General features: G+C 41.6%; 1 protein-coding gene across 10 annotated transcripts in view; it reads right to left on the reverse strand.

The window, feature by feature from the left end:
* Positions 1–1,522: 1,522 nt before the first annotated feature.
* The window catches only part of fgfr2 (fibroblast growth factor receptor 2), a 37,239-nt gene continuing 18,763 nt past the window's right edge, over positions 1,523–19,998 (reverse strand). For 3 of the 10 annotated variants that reach the window (XM_060871910.1, XM_060871918.1, XM_060871919.1), the window contains 12 exons: positions 18,462–18,652; positions 17,091–17,235; positions 16,306–16,509; positions 15,501–15,639; positions 13,658–13,779; positions 11,067–11,177; positions 10,791–10,981; positions 10,547–10,669; positions 9,095–9,165; positions 6,935–7,072; positions 4,888–4,993; positions 1,523–3,274 (listed from right to left, as the gene is read on the reverse strand). In XM_060871910.1, coding sequence (XP_060727893.1) covers positions 3,110–3,274; positions 4,888–4,993; positions 6,935–7,072; positions 9,095–9,165; positions 10,547–10,669; positions 10,791–10,981; positions 11,067–11,177; positions 13,658–13,779; positions 15,501–15,639; positions 16,306–16,509; positions 17,091–17,235; positions 18,462–18,652 — 1,706 coding nt within the window. In that variant the 3' untranslated portion in view covers positions 1,523–3,109. Of the gene's footprint in view, positions 3,275–4,887; positions 4,994–6,934; positions 7,073–9,094; positions 9,166–10,546; positions 10,670–10,790; positions 10,982–11,066; positions 11,178–13,657; positions 13,780–15,500; positions 15,641–16,305; positions 16,510–17,090; positions 17,236–17,914; positions 18,054–18,461; positions 18,653–19,998 lie in introns of all 10 variants that reach the window. The other 7 variants (XM_060871914.1, XM_060871911.1, XM_060871917.1 and 4 more) reach the window with 7 other exon arrangements.

Here is a 19,998-nt window from a genome sequence, read left to right on the forward strand (position 1 = left end):
TACTTAGAAAAAGAAGAAGTACAAACCATCAAGGACAGGAATGTAATCTATCCATTTCCTGTAGCCCTTATTCCCTGCAGGTTTTGCAGGGACCCTGGAGGGACTCACTAGGGGACTCTGGGGACAAGGCAGGGGAAACCCGGGACAGGGTGCTAACCTAATTGCACACACACTTACACACTCATTCACACACTACCAACAATTTAGAGATGCCCATCAGCTACAGAACATGTCCTTTGGGGACTGGGGGCTAGTATCCTGAGGAAACCCCAAGAAACTAGAGTACCCAGAGGAAGCCCCAGGAAACTGTAGTACCCACAGGAAACCCTAGGAAACTGGTGTACCCAAAGAAAACTCCAGGAACCAGGAAATATAATTTGATATTGATGTACTCAGAGGAAACCTCAGGAAACTGGAGTACCCAGAGGAAACCACAGGAAACTGGAGTACCCAGAGGAAACCACAGGAAACTGGAGTACCCAGAGGAAACCCCAGGAAACTGGAGTACCCAGAGAAAACCCCAGGAAACTGGAGTACCCAGAGGAAACCCCAGGAAACTGGAGTACCCAGAGGAAACCACAGGAAACTGGAGTACCCAGAGGAAACCACAGGAAACTGGAGTACCCAGAGGAAACCACAGGAAACTGGTGTACCCAGAGGAAACCACAGGAAACTGGTGTACCCAGAGGAAACCCCAGGATATTGGAGTACCCAGAGGAAACCCCAGGATATTGGTGTACCCAGAGGAAACCCCAGGATATTGGTGTACCCAGAGGAAACCCCAGGATATTGGTGTACCCTGAGGAAACCCCAGAAGCTGGAGTACCCAGAGGAAACCACAGGAAACTGGTGTACCCAGAGGAAACCACAGGAAACTGGTGTACCCAGAGGAAACCACAAGAAACTGGAGTACCCAGAGGAAACCCCAGGATATTGGTGTAACCAGAGGAAACCCCAGGATATTGGTGTACGCTGAGGAAACCCCAAGAAGCTGGAGTACCCAGAGGAAACCACAGGAAACTGGTGTACCCAGAGGAAACCCCAGGAAGCTGGAGTACCCAGAGGAAACCAGAGGAGGTATTCCAGAGGAAACCCCAGGAAGCTGGAGTACCCTGAGGAAACCCCAGGAAGCTGGAGTACCCTGAGGAAACCCCAGGAAGCTGGAGTACCCAGAGGAAAAACACACAGTGAAGAAAAGAGTTCTTTATGAATTCATTAAATAACTGAAGAATCTCCGCTGCCTAAAGATCTATCAGACAAACATTCTTGTAAGGCTCTACAGAGAGCTCTCACAGGGAAGACCAAAGATCGTTGAAGGTTTCTAATTTTCTAACCGTGAACCATGTACAATATAGAATACTTCAACCTTCTAAAAGACATAAAAGATAAAAAAAAAAGTTGTTTTACGTTTTGTCTGTACACACAACACAGAAAATTGTGCAAACATGAATATGAAGTGCTATGAAAAAAAGAAATGCTTCAAGCTTACAGAGTTCAGTGAAGAAAAGAAACAACTGGAAAATTTCAGTTTTTTTATATATAGATCTTTAATTTTGCAAATCTATCAGGAACACTTGTTGAGAACAATATCATCTCATCTGTCAGGTAGATAATGAAAACGAACACTAGAACAAATTGTAATACTTTTGCCCGTGTGTGTGTGTATGTGTGTGTGTGTAAATCAATTAACAATCCTTTATCCCTCGAACAAACATTCTGAATTTTCTCACATTCAAAAGCAAAACATTGGCACGGAGTAAAATTAGCTGGTTAAAAACAAGATCCTCTACTAAAAAGGGATTAGCTGGCTATAAAAATTGTACATTATTTTATATTTAACTTAATATTCACATTTCTTTTTGTATATTGTATATAAAACATTGGAAGCATGAATGTGCTGAGTACCCACTACAAAAAAATCTTCTTTGTACCGTTGTGTTGACGAAATACCTCTTTTAAGTTAAAAAACAATATTCATTATGAATAATTCTTACTATTGTCATTAATTCGTTCATTATTGTGTTGATTTTTTGTACATTTGATTCATTTTTTTTTAAAACAATAAGTCAATAAATTAACATGCTGTCTCTTTCCCTGAAAGCCAATGCTGTGTCAGCAAGTGAAGGTAAGACAGATTTGTGTGTGTGTGTGTGTGTGTGTGTGTGTGTGTGTGTGTGTGTGTGTGTGTGTGTGCATATTTCTGGGAATGTTGTAGAAAAAAAATACAATATAAAAAAAAAAAAAAAAAAAAAGATTGGCAGGAAATTTGTCCACTTGCGCAAAGTGAACCAAAAGGAATTATTCAGGAGTCCATACAAAAAATAATTCACTGTAAATATAATATTTATATAGAAATTTATATATTTTACATATTTTTAATATATTTACAAATATACCCAAAATTATATACCATGTATTTTTTTTATCCTTTAAGAATAACTGCATGGGCTTTCATTTGATAACTGTGTTATCAATACAAAAAACGGAATGTGAAATAAAAAATAAAAAAAACGTTAAAAAAATAGACCAGAAGCAGTGTAGCTATTTTTTAATGTCCTTTTATGTGCTAGCTGGAGTTTTCCTTTTTAACAAGTTTCCTGTTTTTCCTCCCTTTAAGTTCTTTTCTTGCTCATTTCATTTGGTGTGGTCCTTTTTTTTTCCATCTCGGTAATGAAGAGTCCTTGGAATGCCAAGCTGCACCGTGGAATCACTGGCCAGAACGCTGAAGAACGTTGAGAACACAAAAAAGCCGAACAAAATAATATAATAAAAAAAAAATGTAAAAAAAAAATAGAGAGATAAAGAGGACCCTCTTTAAGGGAATAACTTGTATTTCAGTCAAAAAAAAAAATTGGGTCCACGATTTCTTTTTAAGAGCTTGGTCAGAGAGTGTGTGTGTGAGCGTGTGTGTGTGTACATTTTGTGTAACATCACACACTCAATTAGTTCATGTTAAAGGACAGCAGCGTTGCCGAGGTATCCCTGCACCCCGTGCTCCTTAAGTCCAGCTGGAGCAGTAAGGGAAGGAGACGAGGCAAAAAAGTAGAGGAAGACAAAAGTTTTGAGGAGTCGTGCGTCTCCCGCTGGTGTGTCGGATCTTCAGGAAGCCTCATGTTTTAATGCCACCGTTGATGTGCTGGTATTTGGGAAGGCACGGCTCGTCCGCTAAGGGCTCATGTGAGAACACAGAGTCGTCTCCAGACGAGCAGGAGCTCCGAGTGTCGGGGAAACACGGCGAGTATTGCTCTGTCGGAGCGCACAGGTCAATGTATTCCTACAGAGACACAGAGACATTTAGGTCAATCGAACAGGCTCACTTGACATCATTTATTCTATTCATTAAGAAACAAATTTAATAGGAAATGAAGAAGCAATGAAATCATGTTTGTTCTGTAAACGTAATGTAATATATATTTTTTCTGAAATCTGACCGTGTATTCTTTTTTCTAGTGAAGACAACACGTCCCTATACACATCCTATTAGAGTCTATTAGAAATGTATAAGAAATAAAAAAAATAATAATTAAATGACAGTTATAGAAATCACACCAAACTATAGTTCCAACCAGGCAAAAACAGGAACATCCCAAAAACTATATAAAATGCATGTATTATTAAATGAAAAACAACTGAATAATAATTAACAGATGATTTAATTTAATAATGTATATTTCATTTGTTTTTTTTTTTTAAACTGATGTCTAATAAAAAGACATTGGCACCTACCAAAAAGAAAGTGCTTAGAGAACACTTTAAGGAGAAAACGCCAGAATTTTGCTTCCCTTCAGATAAATGAGAAGTAGAAATATAACTTCGTTTCAAGTATCCAGCTCCATACATGTGTTTACAACTTCACTACACATAGCAGTTCAAAGAAACTCCATCTTATACATATAATACATTTTTTTTTGGGGGGGGACGAGGAAATATGGTTGTTGGTGTGTTTTTTCCCCTCTAGTTAACTCAATCCATCCCCCCCCCCCCCTTTTTTTGTGGCTTCTACAGAATATTTGAAAGCAAAGGAAGAGGTTTTTGGTATCTGAAGGCTAGCGTTTGGTTTGGACTCCCCCGTTTCAACACAAGGCGGCTCGCATTACTAAAGACCTTCACATCTGTGAGTAGTTTGAGAGGTTTTGGGGTTGGTGAGAAAGAGGGAGAGAGAGAGAGAGAAAGAGAGAGAGAGAGAGAGAGAGAGAGAGAGAGAGAGAGACAGAGAGACAGAGAGACAGAGAGAGAGAGAGAGAGAGAGAGAGAGAGACAGAGAGAGAGAGAGACAGAGAGAGACAGAGAGAGACAGAGAGAGAGAGAGACAGAGAGAGAGAGAGAGAGAGAGAGAGAGAGAGAGAGAGCAAGACAGGAAAGGAGGAAGTAGGAGAAAGAGCAGGCAAAAGCCACTTATTACATTTCAAAAGTTCAAAACCAGAGAGACTGGGGTTCTTGGCACGCTTTTCAGATCCAAAACTAAACCTACAAGTCCTGACAGATTTCCATCCTGTGCCACGCCACACTCGGCCGTGCGGATATGTCGGATGACAGCTTGGGATGGAAAGAATCGGGAGGTTGGCGCTTGGCTCAGAGAGACACAGCCAGAAATGAAGCAATGTTAGGGAAGGGGTTGAGGCCTGGAGCAAATCAGGGCTCATGTAACTCTTGACCTTGACCGCTGCTGTAAAACCCATCTCATGAGTTTTTCCTATTTAACTCTCTCTCTCTCTCTCTCTTTTATTTTTCTCCCTGATTCTTGCTCAATCTTGCAGGATGAAGCCAGGAACTGATAAATTCCAGGACTCCAGGAAGATGTGTGAGCGGCTACGACGGACATGTATGAAATATGCGTTGTGTATTTCCCCGTGTGTGTATGTGAGTAAACATATCCATCCGCCTCACCTCTTGGCTTGCCAGGGTGAGAATGCGGTCCAAATCCTCTACCAGCTGCTTGAACGTGGGCCTGTGTGAGGAGATTGCGTGCCAACAGTCTTTCATCATCATATACCTGTGAAAGAGAGTGTGTGTGTGAGAGAGAGAGAGAGAGAGAGAGAGAGAGAGAGAGAGAGAGAGAGAAATGCAGCTGACATCATGCACCATCCCAGTACAACTAGACTCAAAAGCATGCTGTTATAATCCAATGCAGCCAAGAAACTGTTATATTATTATATTTATATTATATATTTTTTTATTTTATTTCATTGGTAATAAAACCTTTTTTTTATCGAGGACACAATGTGCATTTTTTTTCTTCAAAAGCACTCAGAATCAAACTGCATCACTGTATCATGTGTCAGTCATTATGAGCTGACAATTAACACCGCATGTTTGAAAGACAGGAATTAAACTGAAAGACGGAAAAGAAATTTAATCGGCCTGAGAAATGTGTTTTGTGTCGTGTGTTTGAAGGAGAGCGCGTGACTAGAAAGAGCCGCATCTTAACATCAAACAGAGCACAAACAAACAAAAGCCAACGGCGATATGATGAGCATGTTGAGCTGGTCGTGTCGAGATATCATTCACAAACCAGTAAATATGCCGATTGCTTGCAGTGTAACACAATGACACTATCTTGATCTGGATCTGTTTCATGCTCTAACACCAAAGTGGGTGTGGCCTAAATCCGACATTTTTTTTTAATCACTTCCTCCAGGATTTTATGAAGGTGTTTTAAAGTTTACTTTTTAAAGTTATTTTTAGTTGTAGATTTTGTGGCAAATTACATGAACTGGTCAAATTACAAGCACCGGGTTCTTCTTGTAAACTTTTACCAGTAAAGACACATATGTCAGTGCTTTCTATGTTAGCTGTATTCGTGTTGAATGGAAAAGCTCTTTTCCATCCAAGCTGCATGCGTGTTGTGATGTCACACGGCGGGTCTCGGCTTAAAATCTGCAGACAATCTGCAATCGTTTTAAAAATCTGCAAGCTGCTCTGAATATCATGGACTTTGTTTGATTTTGTGTTATTTTCTGCGATCGCAAAATTGCATAGCCCTGGAAGGACTGATTAATCAACCCACTGAATAAAAACAGTGGAAAACTACAGAATTTAAACCCATGTGTTCTGGCTCTACCAGCCCGCTCATCAACTTCCACTGCATCTCTCGAGTAGATAATTGTTCTTGACTAGAGGAGTGGGTGGCTTTGTGATTATAAATCCTGCTTGTGCGGTCATTTTTCTTGTTGTTGCTTGAGATTTTTTCAAACAGATTTATTTTGACTACTTAGATTTCCTAAATTATGAAAAAGGTCATTGCAGTGGTGCCAAATTTTTGAAGGCAGTGGTGGCTCCTGTGGTTAAAGCTCAGGGTTGTTGATTGGAAGGTTGGGGTTCAAGCCCAAGCATTGCCAAGCTGCTTGAGCAAGACCCTTCACCCTTTTTACTCCGGGACACTGTATCATGGCTAACCCTGTGCTTTGACCCAAAACCATCAATGCTGGGATATGCAAAGAAATAATTTCACTGTGCTATAATGTTTATGTGGCAAAAATAAAGGCTTCTTCTTAAACCATTAGAACCCTGACCAGGCAGTTAATAAATAAACTGCTGTTATTGAAAGTACACCTTCATTTCCATGTCTGTTCAGAAAAAGTAGAATAATTTTGTCACTCTGGGTTACATCCGAATTTAGACAAAAGTTATGCTATATGTTGCAGGAACTCATCTAGCTAAAAATAAAGCCAAACATTAAGGTTTTAAATATAGCTAGCATAGACTAGATAAACAAAAGAGTTAGCTAGTTGTTTCAACTTCCAATATTTCTGTATAAACTTGATAAAAGTCCCAGTGATTAGCACATTAGCTTGTGTTGACCTTTAAAGGAAGTGCTGGATGTATAGGATCATTCCATCCACTGAATGAGATCAAAATGATCTTAAATAACCAAGAAAAAAAAAACAATAATAATAATAATGTCAAATATTAGTCCATGCTGGCCATGACTTACAGATCGTTGGTGCAGTTGGTGGGTTTGTCCATGCGATGGCCCTCTTTTAGGAGTTTGAAGAGTTCCTCTACAGGAATCCCAGGATAGGGTGAACCCCCCAGAGTGAAGATCTCCCACATGAGCACCCCGAACGACCATCTGATAACACACCAAATTCACATATTAGTCATTCATCGATATGTTCAACCAGCAGATCTACATTCACAAGCTCACATATTGTAGCTCTGAGCAGCACAAACCTAAACGACAACCCGAATGAATCCCAAGCCACTTATAAATACTGCGGCATTCATGTGGTCGAGGAATTGCGATCATTTTTACGATCATTATACATCACTAACAAAGCAAAGGCTGTAGGAGACTAAATGCAGTCTTTCTGCTGGGAGCTCCAGTCTATCAGACCATGCCTGTGGCAAGTGGACACCGGCCTCAAGGGGACTAAAAGCTGGCCTTTGTCCTTGTTGGACTGCCACAATGACACGTACTGTTCAAGCCAAAACAAACATCACTTTAGACTCACAGGAAACAAACCGCTGTAACGCAGGAAGAGCAGGAAAGTGAGCTTTTTTTTTTTTTCTTTTTGTATCACACAATGATCGTGCGTTACTTCATCTTAGGAAACAGATTTCGATAAAAAAACAGAAAAACCACTTCGATGACATCAAAACATTTTAGTCTCTTTTCGCAGTGACTTGCTGATTAAGTTAACATTTGTACCAAAAACACACCTTACATGGAACCAAGCTTTTTTCAGGTGACCCGTGACACCAAGCAGCTCTCTGATTTTGTTTACTCCTGCATTTGTTTACCCCTCCCTCCTTCTCACTTTTGTTTGTTCTGTTTTCTCAGATGGTCTGTGTGTGTGTGTGTGTATCTTTTCACATGTTTGGTGATCCATCAGCATCAGTGTGTAAGCAAGAGTTAACCTCGGTCTGATCAATCAGTTGAAGTCGGCGTGTGTGTATTGGGGGAGGGGCTGTGACTCCTATTAAAAGGTCATGATAAAACCTGTGTTTAAACCTTATTATATAGTATTATAAAGTAGACAGTCGCTTGTATACGTTTTGCTTGTATACGTTTTTAATCTTATTATAGCACTGAGGAGGTTTTGTTTCTTATGCAGGGATAATCAATGTCTTTTTGCTTTTGTCCTTAACCCTTACACACACACACACACACACACACACACACATTAGTTCCAGCAACCTCAGCAGATTTTACTAACCCTGATTGGTGAACTACGCATCAAAACAACCAGTTTGTTTTCTGCTTCTTTTTGCTTTAATGTAATCTGATGTAATGTCTGTGGTCTGCACACTTAATAGTCTACTAGGACAGCCAATTAGAGTAGAGAGTGATGATGATGCGTAATTAGTAACAGGAGCGACATAAATAAGCTGTTAACAAGGCCAAGATTTCTCACGAATCTGTCTCGATTGTCCAACACACACGCAAACACACACACACACAGCTTACTCTGCTGCACATAATAATCCATTAAACGCAAATTCGCGGTCCAGCGATCATGATTGTAAGAGCAAACTCCAAACAACCAGCCCACACACTTCACACATCGCAATAACACACAGACATGCACTTTTGTCCTCGGACAAAAAGCCATGCTCTTTTAACAACCATATGCTATCTGCTGTCCAAATCCCTTCAATCAGCCTGCTCGAAAAAGTGATCGATCAGCACGATTATATCATCCTTTGAACAAAATTGGCAAAAATGTGCTACAAAGAAAGAGACAAAGTGAGGGAGAGGAGAGGAGCGAGGAAGGGGTTACTTCCGTCAGGGCCTCGCTGAGGTGAGAGCTCGGCCTGTCTGAGGTGCTTTGAAGCCGGCCAGATTAGTAACACAGCATTGGCCTCAAGTCGAGCGTAAAATCTTTTCTGGGTTGTGTTTTTTTGCCACAGCACTGGCCCTGAACACTCTCCTTTCCCTTTCTTTTCGACAACAGAAAACACTCCACCACTCTTCCTTTTGCTTTCAGAAACCAAAACATGTACAAAGTAAATTTCTGGTAGCTTAAACAGGGTTTCTGCTACAGTTCAGTTCTCTCGGTCCATGTGCATTCTCGCACACTCATCCCATACAGTTGTTTTATTAGCACAGCATTAAACACTATTTATTTCAGTTGAATCGTGGTCTACTTACACATCGCTCTGGTGTGTGTACACACGGTCGAAAAGCGCCTCGGGAGCCATCCACTTCACCGGCAAGCGACCCTGCGAACACACCCGGAAGACAAAGCTTTTATGGTCAAGGGGTCAAAACGAGTGACACGAGGCATTCCCGCCTTCAATATCCCCTAGGGTTTTTTTTTTTTCTTTTAAACCTTCTATACACTTTCTACAGCTCTGACCTCTCTCTACTCCAGTGTTCTCATTAAGCAGGAATTTCATTACACCCCACGCAAGAATGTCTCCTTGAAAGGTTCGTCAGATGCGTAGAAAGGGATTCACAGCTTCACACATCACATCCACCTGGCTTTATTCAGTAGCTGGAGCTGAATATTCGTGCGCTCATTTTAAAGTTCAGTCTCTCGTCTTCTCTCGCAGCAAGTCTCGCCAAAGGCTCGTTTTTAATTTTTTTTTGCTGGGTGCCAGCCAGCTAGACAGCATGGAACCAGACTAATAAAAAACCCATCTATCAGTCATTACTGTTTCTTAGTCATGATGGCAATAGATTACACACAGATTAAAACAAAATCTAGTATGTTTAGCTTGAGAATCAGGGGCTGTAGGAAACGGTTTGTTTGCGATGCCTGGTTATAATTTTTAACATTAATAAATAAAGATTTCATGAAAAGTTCAGATTAGATCATTCATGTTCATCCGGGGCCATGTTAGTGCTAGACATGTTCATGTAAAACATTTATTTATATGTTTGACTTCAAGACAGAAAGAGAGGGAAAAAGGAAGGGAGTGAGAGAGGAATAGAGCAGCCATACATGGAAAAATATAGATAGATAGACAGACAGACAGACAGACAGACAGACAGACAGACAGACAGACAGACAGACAGATAGATAGATAGAGAGCAGCCATACATGAAATAATGTAAAGAGAGAGACAGAAATATAGAAAAAGAGAGAGAGACAGAGAGAGAGAGAGAGAGAGAGAGAGAGAGAGAGAAAGAGAGAGAGAGAGAGAGAGAGATTAGTATAATGGTGGGAAATGGCAGGAGAGACAGACTAATGTGTTTAGGTTATGGCTAATGCACAAATCCCCTCCTCTCGTCGCTCTCATAGCTGTTTAGACAACAAGTCTTCGGAAAAGAGGGTGAGAGAACAGAACCCAGAGAACGAGAGAGCGAGCGAGCGAGAGCGACTACGAATAAGTAAAGAACACTTTAGTCACTTCACGTGCTTGCAGCCTGGGAATCTGTGAATCCTGCCAAGTCAGAGGAAGAGAAAAAGCAGGGGGGGGGAAAGAAACATAAAATAAAAAGAAAGACAAGTAGAAAGAGGGGATCGCTCAACAAAGGAGGGATCTGAGCATAAATTTGCATGTTATTGCTGAAGGACAGATTTGGGTTGAATTTCCGTAAAATAAATAAATAAATAAATAAATAAAACAGAATTCTGGAAGAAGACAAACAGCTTACATTAGTGGTCTTTTTATAGTAATCGATGTTGTGGACGTCTCTGGCCAAGCCGAAGTCTGCGATCTTCATCACGTTGCTCTCGGTGACCAACACGTTTCTGGCGGCTAGATCTCTGTGTATACACTGACATGAAGAGATACAAAGAGGAGAAATACATTGATGATGAAGAAATTGATCATGGAAACCTTCAAAATACAACTTTTTTGGACAAACGTGGCTGTGTATTTATTTTACAGCCACCTACCTTCTGAGAGGCTAAATACTCCATGCCGCGGGCAACTTGATAAGTGCAGGAGACCAGATCTTTAAAGGTAAGCGGTTCTTCAGAAACACGAACGATGTCGTACGAGTACTCCATCCCCGGTGGTCTCCTGGCCCTCAGGTACTCCCTCAGGTTCCCTTTAGATGCGTACTCTACTATCACGTATAGCGGACCTGTAGGCAAATGGTTACGAGTGAGTGTTCAGTGTTTTCAAGCCAGCGTGCTGCTAGGTGTTTGTCTCCACGTCCTCAGTCTTACCGTCTTGTGTACAAGCCCCCAGCAAGTTGATGATGTTTTTGTGCCGGCCAATCATCTTCATCATCTCCATCTCTGACACCAGGTCTGAGAGGTCCTTCTCTGTCGCGTCGTCTGGAAAAAGGACAAGGGGGAGATGTCAAATGTACAAAATGAGAGAGAGAGAGAGAGAGAGAGAGAGAGACAGAAACATACAGACAGAGAATGAGTAAAGACTGACAGACAGAGAGAGAATGACAAAGACAGAGAGAGAGAGAGAGAGAGAGAGAGAGAGAGAGAGAGAGAGAGAGAGAGAGAGAGAGAGAGAGAGAAAGAGAAATAGTAAAAACAAAGAGTGAGAGCGAGAGAGAGACAGAGAATGAGAAAGACAGACAGCGAATGAGATAGACAGAGAGACAGACAGAGAATGAGATAGACAGAGAGACAGACAGAGAATGAGATAGACAAACAGACAGAGAGACAGACAGAGAATGAGATAGACAGAGAATGAGATAGACAAACAGACAGAGAGACAGAGAGACAGAGAGAGAATGAGATAGACAGACAGAGAGATAGCAAATGAGAAAGACAGACAGCAAATAAGATAGACAGAGAGACAGACAGAGAATGAGAAAAACAGAGAGACAGACAGAGAAAGAGATAGACAGAGAATGAGATAGACAAACAGACAGAGAGACAGAGAGACAGAGAGAGAATGAGATAGACAGACAGAGAGATAGAAAATGAGAAAGACAGACAGCGAATAAGATAGACAGAGAGACAGACAGAGAATGAGAAAGACAGAGAGACAGACAGAGAAAGAGATAGACAGAGAATGAGATAGACAAACAGACAGAGAGACAGAGAGACAGAGAGAGAATGAGATAGACAGACAGAGAGATAGAAAATGAGAAAGACAGAATGAGAGTGAGAGACAGACAAACAGGCAGACAGACCATAAGAAAGACAGAGTGAGAAAGATAGTCCAACAGAGGGAGAGAGCAAGAGAGAGAAAGAAAGAGGGAGAGAGAGAGAGAGAGAGAGATTAGCTTAGAGAGATTAGAGAGAGTTTAATTAGCCCTTGTTTTTTTTATTTTATTTTACATACGGTTCCTATGTAACTAAGTTTTAAAAAGCAATTTAGTACGGTTCTAATTACCCAGAATCCCCGGCTATTCACTACAGCACTATAGAGTTACACCGAGCAACCATCCTTTCAGTACCTCCGAATTAAAACGGCTCCGTGCAATTTAGCGCAATTACCTTCAGGACAGTGGCCTTTTCATGATCGTGTCTCTGATCGGTGGTGCACCTCACACATGGCAGGAATTCCTCTGCTCTGTTTCTCTCTCGTTCCTTGTTTTGATTTGTTTTTCCTGAACTTGTGGTCAACTTAAACATTGGAGTATATAGTGGATCAGACTCTTTTAAACAGAGTGTCGTAAGAGATCGTTATCTAAAGTCTGCTGGTTTAAGGAGGATTCTTTGTTGTAGCCATGTTTCTCTTCACGAGGTCATCGGGTCACCCCTGCAAACTCTGCCCCAAATCACCACCACCCCTTCCCCCACAAACCACCACTAGGTTTAAGATGTCTTTTTAAACCTGTGGCCCCTTTTGTGTGTGTGTAGGTGAAGCGACAAGCTGCTACAGCTGGCTGAGAGAGAGAGAAGCCTGCTGACCTGAGAATCATTCAGCACCAGCAAATAACCTTTAAGCGGCCTATTTTCTCCACTTCTACTCCTCTTCCCTCGCTCTCACTCTCACTAATACCTGCCTTTGTGAACATACACTCTTTACTCTTTTCTTCAAATCATCTGTTTTTTTTTTTATATCTGTATACATTTAATGTAGCACTTATACCTTATAGAGTCATGGTGGAGCCTAGATTCGATCCCAGAGGATTCAGGGCACAAGGCACTCTGGGTGCCAACCCATCAAAAGTTACAATCACACACACATTCACTTATTCATTCAACCTGGACAACTTAGAGATGCCAATCAGCTAACAAGTCACGTCTTTGGACTGAGGGGAGGAACAGTAAACCTCTGAAGAATGGAAGAACAAGAAGGAGGCAGGATTCGAACCCCCAACCCTGAAGGTGTGAGGCACTAACTAAGATCAAGGTCTGGAATGAGAAAAGGCAGAGAAAAAGACAAAATTTTTGTCCACAGTTTCTCCACAATTGAGTTGTTTGCCACTTCCCATCACCGGCCAAACAAAGATGGAGAACACCATCAAATAAGAGCTATGAACTGGAGACTGAGGCTCATGACTCTCGTTGAGGCTCATGAAGCCATCCAGAGCAACACAATCTAAGGAAAGCACTATCTACATTGTTCCACATCCACAAGCTCACAAACTCCTACAACTGGCTAGTCTCACTGTGATTGACAGGGGAGACCGTAACATCATCCCTCCCACCCAGACAACACGGACAACTGTGCTCCCTGTGGCATCTTCACAATACTTGAATTTCCTTTCTGCTGTGTCACTCAGAAGCCCCGCCCCCTAAAACTGAATTGCCTGAAAGAACCTTGAACCATCCCTTGGACTTTCCTACAAAACACACTGTTCCGATGTTGGTATTATCTTATGCTCATGGTCTGCACTTACCTTTCAACATCTTGACTGCTACGGTAACGGCTTCTTTAGGTTTGTCCTTATCGATGCCCAGCGCCTCTGCCATCACCACCTGTCCGAAACAGCCTTCTCCTAGTGGCTTGCCCAGCGTTAGCCTGCATAAAAGAGCAGGAAAAAGAGTTACGGTTAAGTTGCTTGAGCAGATTATAGCTTCAACTAAGTAACTGCATTTAAAGTGTATAGTTTATCAAGGTAAATCAAAGGGCACTTATTTGTTCCTCAGGCCTATTGAAATCAAATTGAAAAGGTTAAACTGGAACCGGCAGCAACGGCGACGATAGCAAAGATAACAGTTTCTGTGTGTGTGTGTGTGCGTGTGTGTGTGTGTGTGTGTGTGCGTATTAGTATGTGTGTGTGCAGTACTATCACACTGTAGTAGTGTTTACCCAATTCAGAGATGTTAAGTGGGTGCCCTTTGTCATTGGTGGCAAAGCACACATTCGACATTAGCCACAGGGAACACGGAGAGTGAGACTGAGAAATATCATGTTACAGCTCTGCAGGGTTGAGCGTCAAAGCCCCTGCGGTGATCTGGATGATCTCTTAGAGCACACTGTTATATATGATCTCAGAACTTATCTTGTTATCTTTTTTTTTTTTAGCTTTGCACATCCCCCCAAGACTAACAAGTCCACTTCATTTCAATCTCACTGCCGTCATCATGACTTTACGACCTCACACCCCTCCACCTCCTCCACCCTCATGCCCTGAGCCTTGAGCCCTTTGGGTTCAGAATTGATTGACGGGTTGCTTGCTCCGCCTCCACCTCCTTGTGTAAACACTGTGTAACACAATCGCCCTTCTGTGCCTCTCAAAGGCCGCCTGTGTCTGGCCCGAGTCTGCCGCAGATAATCAATGTTATGTTTTCCAGATAATCAATGTTATGTTTTTTTTTCCCGCCATGCTAAATGTTAACATTTCACACTGGCATGACGAGCCAAAGAGACACACAAAGACTTTATATATAACGTTATTGACTTATTTTCAAATTGTATGATAACTAACGATGGAAATAAACACAAATAAGAAGACGTTCAAACTCTGTGCTGGTCTCAAAGAATAAAGAAGAAAGAAAAAAAGAAAGACAAAAACTGGCTTTAAGCAGGATTAGTGTTGAAACTTACAGAAAGGGGTTTCCCCTTCACTTAACTTGGAGAACACAAAGGAAAGAAAGTGTTCCTCATAGCTCTACACAGTCAACGTGCATGCCTGCTGTCTACTGAAAGCTAAACACCTTATTAATCATGCTGCGTAGTGACAAACTCCTTTTTTTGTTTTTTTTTTTACTTCTCTGTTTTTTCCTCCATCACCTCGCTAAATAAAGACTTGGCTGCAAAACCAAGTAAAAAACAAAGAAGTTACGCTCTTTCTTTCTTCTCCATTCACTGACATCTGAGCTTCCAGCTGCTTTTTTCATGTCATACAGCTATTAATCGAACTGCACGGATCGAGACTGGCATGAGCTACACATTTCTCTATGGCTAATCAAAGCTAATCAACAGGATAGACAAAGCATGGCTTGATAGAGTAACGGGGGAAAAACGGAGGTCAGTGAAAGAATAACGAGGTGATAAGAGACAAGGACTCGAATGATATCCTGAATGATTAACTGTTCTTTACAGCACCATTACTCAACCTAAATCATTAAGTGTAATGAGTGCTAGACGGTGAAACGGAGTAGCTCGGTAATGACCTAACTTGTTCGATTTGCCTCGATCTGACTCAGTCGTTTACCTTAGCGACCGCGCTTGTTTTTCACATGCTGTAACTCTGTATATACAGTACATATACAAGCTCAAGGCTTAACTTGACTCACTTGTCTCTGGAGAATTCCCAGCGAGGGTCTTCAGGGAGCTCGTACTCGGGGATGATGTGCTCGTGCTCAGAGCTTCTGCGTGTTGTGATTCTCACTAGCGGTGTGCTGGAGTTCATTGAGGAGCTTGAGTCTGATGAAACCTGCAGGGAGAAAAAGTAATGGCTGATCACCTGAGCATTGAGAAAGGAGTTGACAGAAACCCCTTATAAGTGTACACGTTTGTGGCTTTGAGTGACTCAATCAATCTGAATTAATCCGATTATTATTATTATTATTATTATTATTATTATTATTATTATTATTATTACTAGTAGTAGCAGTAATAGAGAACCCTACATATGTAAGTATGTACCTGACAGGTTGTTGCTTAACCTAAATAATTCATTCATTAACAACTGGTCACTGCAGCATTGTTCTAAGTCCGTGTTTGAGAAATACTTTACCTTTACTCACCCTGCAAGCTGCACATCTTCACCAAGGGAAGCTGCTGTCATTTCATTTGCAAAGGTCAAATGAAGCTTTATTTACAGAACTCAATCATTTGTACATGAGCACAGGGTTAATTCCGTTTCATAAAACCATTTTCTTTTCTTAATACAAGATGTATACTGGATCCTACTCAGGGATTAAGAATGCCTTTTAATATCCTAATCCCAATTTACTTTCAAAAATGACAGACAGCTGTGACACTTAGCATCTAACTCGTAACAAAATAACCTCATCAAAAAAGTTTTTGCATCAAATATGTTGTATTTATAAGTGTGTCGGAGTGTAGTAGGGGTTTCTGGAACTCTTTATCTACTTTCTGTTACCTGGCGGCGCAGAGGGATCTGTTTGGTGAGCTTGTGCACGGCAGGCTGGCCTCCGAAATCGGGTTTCTTAATGGACGTGCGCATTCTGCAGACGATCACAATCACTACCATGCAGGCGATCAGAAACACCCCGATGCAGTAGATGGCGATTTCTACATAATCTGGTGGATAGTCGGGCTCTGCGATGCTCGCATCTGCTGAATAAGTGGCAGAGATTCGGAGTGGGAACCAAATGACCAAGATTTAGTTTACACAGAGAGACACAACCAGGACGTGGGTCTAATATGTTTTTGTCCAGCACTACACACGCATACTATACATACATCACAAGCCTGCATATTGCAACATGACAAACACATTTGACGCACAATAGACAATTAAAATGATGAATTGGCTCTAATAATTAACTTTCTCAGGAATACCGAGAAAGGTATTAGTGGTTTCAGATTCAGATATTGGATTTTCTGAATTAAATGGCAATTATCAGAGCCTGAGAAAAACGTAGGTAAAGCATGCACTACTAAAGGTAGTAAAGAGATCAAGACAGATGGAAAGAGAGTGAGGGAATGAGAGAGCGAGGGGGAGTCACTTTGGCTGGATATTACTCTTCATATTAATCGTTTTCCTAATCGTACTAGTAAAATCAAAGCTTAAATATTGACCTCATTTAGGCCCAAGTGTCTCCCGCACTTCTCTAACCATTTTGTTTACATACAACGCAACAAATTGAGGAGGGACAAACAACAAAAGGGAGAAGCTGTTGTCGAGTCGTGTATACCTGCAAGAACCGTCAACCAAGCAGAGTGATAGGAGATCCCAATAGAGTTACCCGCCAAGCACGTATATTCACCAGCGTCGTCGAAAGTAACGTTGGGCAGGAAGAGGACCTCAATCTCTTTATCCGTGGTGTTTACACCCGCCGTCTGAGAGAGTTAGAAGAATAAGGCAGGAAGGAGTGGAAGAGGAAACCAAGGGACGAGAGGAAAGGGTATGATCGAAGGAAAGAAGGCAAGAATGGAGAGAGAGAATGAAACAAATATGAAACCCCAAAATACCAAGAGAAGAGCAGAACTGGGAAATTTTGCTGCAAAAAAGTCATCTACTCATTGATTGTTGTCGTAGATGAACCTTGAGTTAGAGAGGGATATACTCAAAAAGAAGAAAAGGTGAACCACAAAAAAGGTGACCGTTTTGTCCAGAAAGTGGATGAAAATGGGGGGGTTAGGGTGGAAGAAGATGGTCCAACAATAAACAAGTGGCTCACCAGTCCTTCAGAAAACATGCAGCCAACACGGAGAACCATGGAGAACAAGCTACCAAGAAAGAAAAAGACAGCAGGAGAAAACCTAAGTGCTGTGATGGAAAAAGGAAGGATGGTAGAAAAGAAAACAGAAATGGAGAAGTAGGATGGATAGAATCTTGTTTCCATGGCCTCTTGTAGGACAGTTAGGATCATCCTACCCCAAAATAACACAAAACACACTGAAATGCTCCAGAAAAGGTCCCAGGATCACCACGCACCACCAAAAAACACAACAACCCAAAACACCAGAAGGGGAGGTCGGCAAGGAGGGTACAGTTCGCCAGGGTTGTTCTTTTTACCTGGTAGCACAGTGAGCCAACCTGACTGGTTGACCCGCCCAATGTAATTGGAGACGTGGCACATGTATTCACCCGCATCTGCCAGCGATACATTGCGGAGGATGAGCACCTCCACGTCCGTGCTGTTTATGCCCGAGCTCTAGTGTGGATCACGACAAGCCAAAGTGGCAATAACACGGGGCAAAAAACACATAGAGCAACCTGTTAAAACCTTTTGGTCGTTTGGTTTAATATTACGTGTGGATATGGGGAAAGAAGGAGGATGTTCCCACCACCAGAACATTTTTAAGCTATCTGCTTATAAAATAATAATAATAATAGAAAATAAAAATAATAGAAACAAACTTTTTGGAATGGAAAACCTTTTTCCTTCAGAAAAATACAGTGAAAAGTGTTGACACCATAGTGACCAGGCCATACTTTTAACAAAAAAACTTTTAATTGAGTTGATGATGAACACTGGGTAAAAGATTTGGTAATACATTTGATTGACCACCAGGCGTTCGTTGCAATGCACTGTGCACCAAATCCAAGCAACAGGACGTACCTTGAGGACACGAACGTAAGGGTCTCCGTTTGGAGCATATCGGCTGCCGTTCTTCATGATGTGATGAAGCCACTGGATGTGTGGCTGGGCATCGCTGTACACCTTACACACAAAGCGAGCGTCCTCTCCAACGTGTGCAGTGACATTGGCTGGCAGACCCGCCTGGAGAATAGGCCGGTGTGGGGAACGTTCTGACGGAAAGAACAAATGGTGATCATCGATGACGCTTATTTTTCACTGATCACTCGCTTTAATAATATGTAACTTTAGCCACTTCAATAATTCTAACTGTTTATTCTAAGGTACAGCTGTGTAACACACCCATTGCAAAAAGGTGTGAATAAATGTTGCCTGAGAGCAGTTCCTGGCACTAGTCTTGCTCTGCTATCAGCATACTGTTAAGATTCTTTTGCACAAAACAAAAAAACTTTATCTTGGGCGATAACAAAACAAAAACCAGCACCCAGACAGGAAAGGAAAAAGGTCTTAGCTGTACTGTGTGTATGTGTGTGTGTGTTTGTGTGTGTCTTGTTGTGTGGCATCCACATGGCAGTTGAAGAAAATCTCTAAGGTGGAGCTCAACTTCATTCTCTCTTTATTCAATCGAGCCTCTTTGCCACACTGCTCATAAAGCACTTAACATATTCAGCAGCCTGTAATTGAGTGCACGTTTTTCTACCCTGGTTTCAATCCCAACTACAACCTTTTCGAAAGTAACTCCTCTTCCTGATTCGTCTTCCTGCATTTTCATTCAACCCTTCTTAAACAGGATAAACGCTCGCCCGGAGAGCATTAAAACGCCGGTTGCGCCAGTGCTCGAGGGTTACTGATGGTGTGTGTTTGGGGGATGATACTTGGATTGCATGGAGTATTGTGAAGAACCAGTGGAGACAGAAGAAAAGCCAACAAAAGAGTGTAAAAAGAGAGGGAAAGAAGGAGAGCAAAGAGGGGGATGGGGTCAGAGAAGGAAAAGGCTAAAGGAAAGAAGATGAAAAGAAAGATGAGGTTAAACAGAGAATGAGAGAGAAAGTGGGGGGGGGGGATTGTGGGGGGCCCGGCACACTTTTTTATCGTTCATCTGTTGGTGTTTCAGACTCCGCCTTCCTTTTTTATTTGACAAGAAGCAAATCTGACCTGCACAACTGGCTGGAACGCAACCAAGGTGCATTTTTTATCCTGGTTATTTTTATAGTCTCTAGTAGACTTGAAAGAAATACCAACATTCTCACAAATCCTTCTCTCTGGTTTCACGATTACTTACACACAGTCTCTCGCACACACTAATTACATCTTGAGAAGTCTTGTAGAAAAAAGAGAATCTTTAGCTTGTGCCAGTACACAGTGGAATTTCATGCTCCACCCTAGGCACTGAAAATGGAAATGGTGAGTATGAATTAGCTGTGCGAAAAAATACAAAAACGCTACCATTTTGTCTAGCACCTACACAACCATGACCACAGCAGTAAAAACTGCTATCCCAATAATCTCTGGGGTCTCAGAACAATAGACTAGGTATCAAATTAGTTAAGGAAACACA

This window comes from Tachysurus vachellii, chromosome 6, assembly GCF_030014155.1.
Source record: "Tachysurus vachellii isolate PV-2020 chromosome 6, HZAU_Pvac_v1, whole genome shotgun sequence".
Taxonomy (NCBI): Eukaryota; Metazoa; Chordata; class Actinopteri; order Siluriformes; family Bagridae; genus Tachysurus; species Tachysurus vachellii.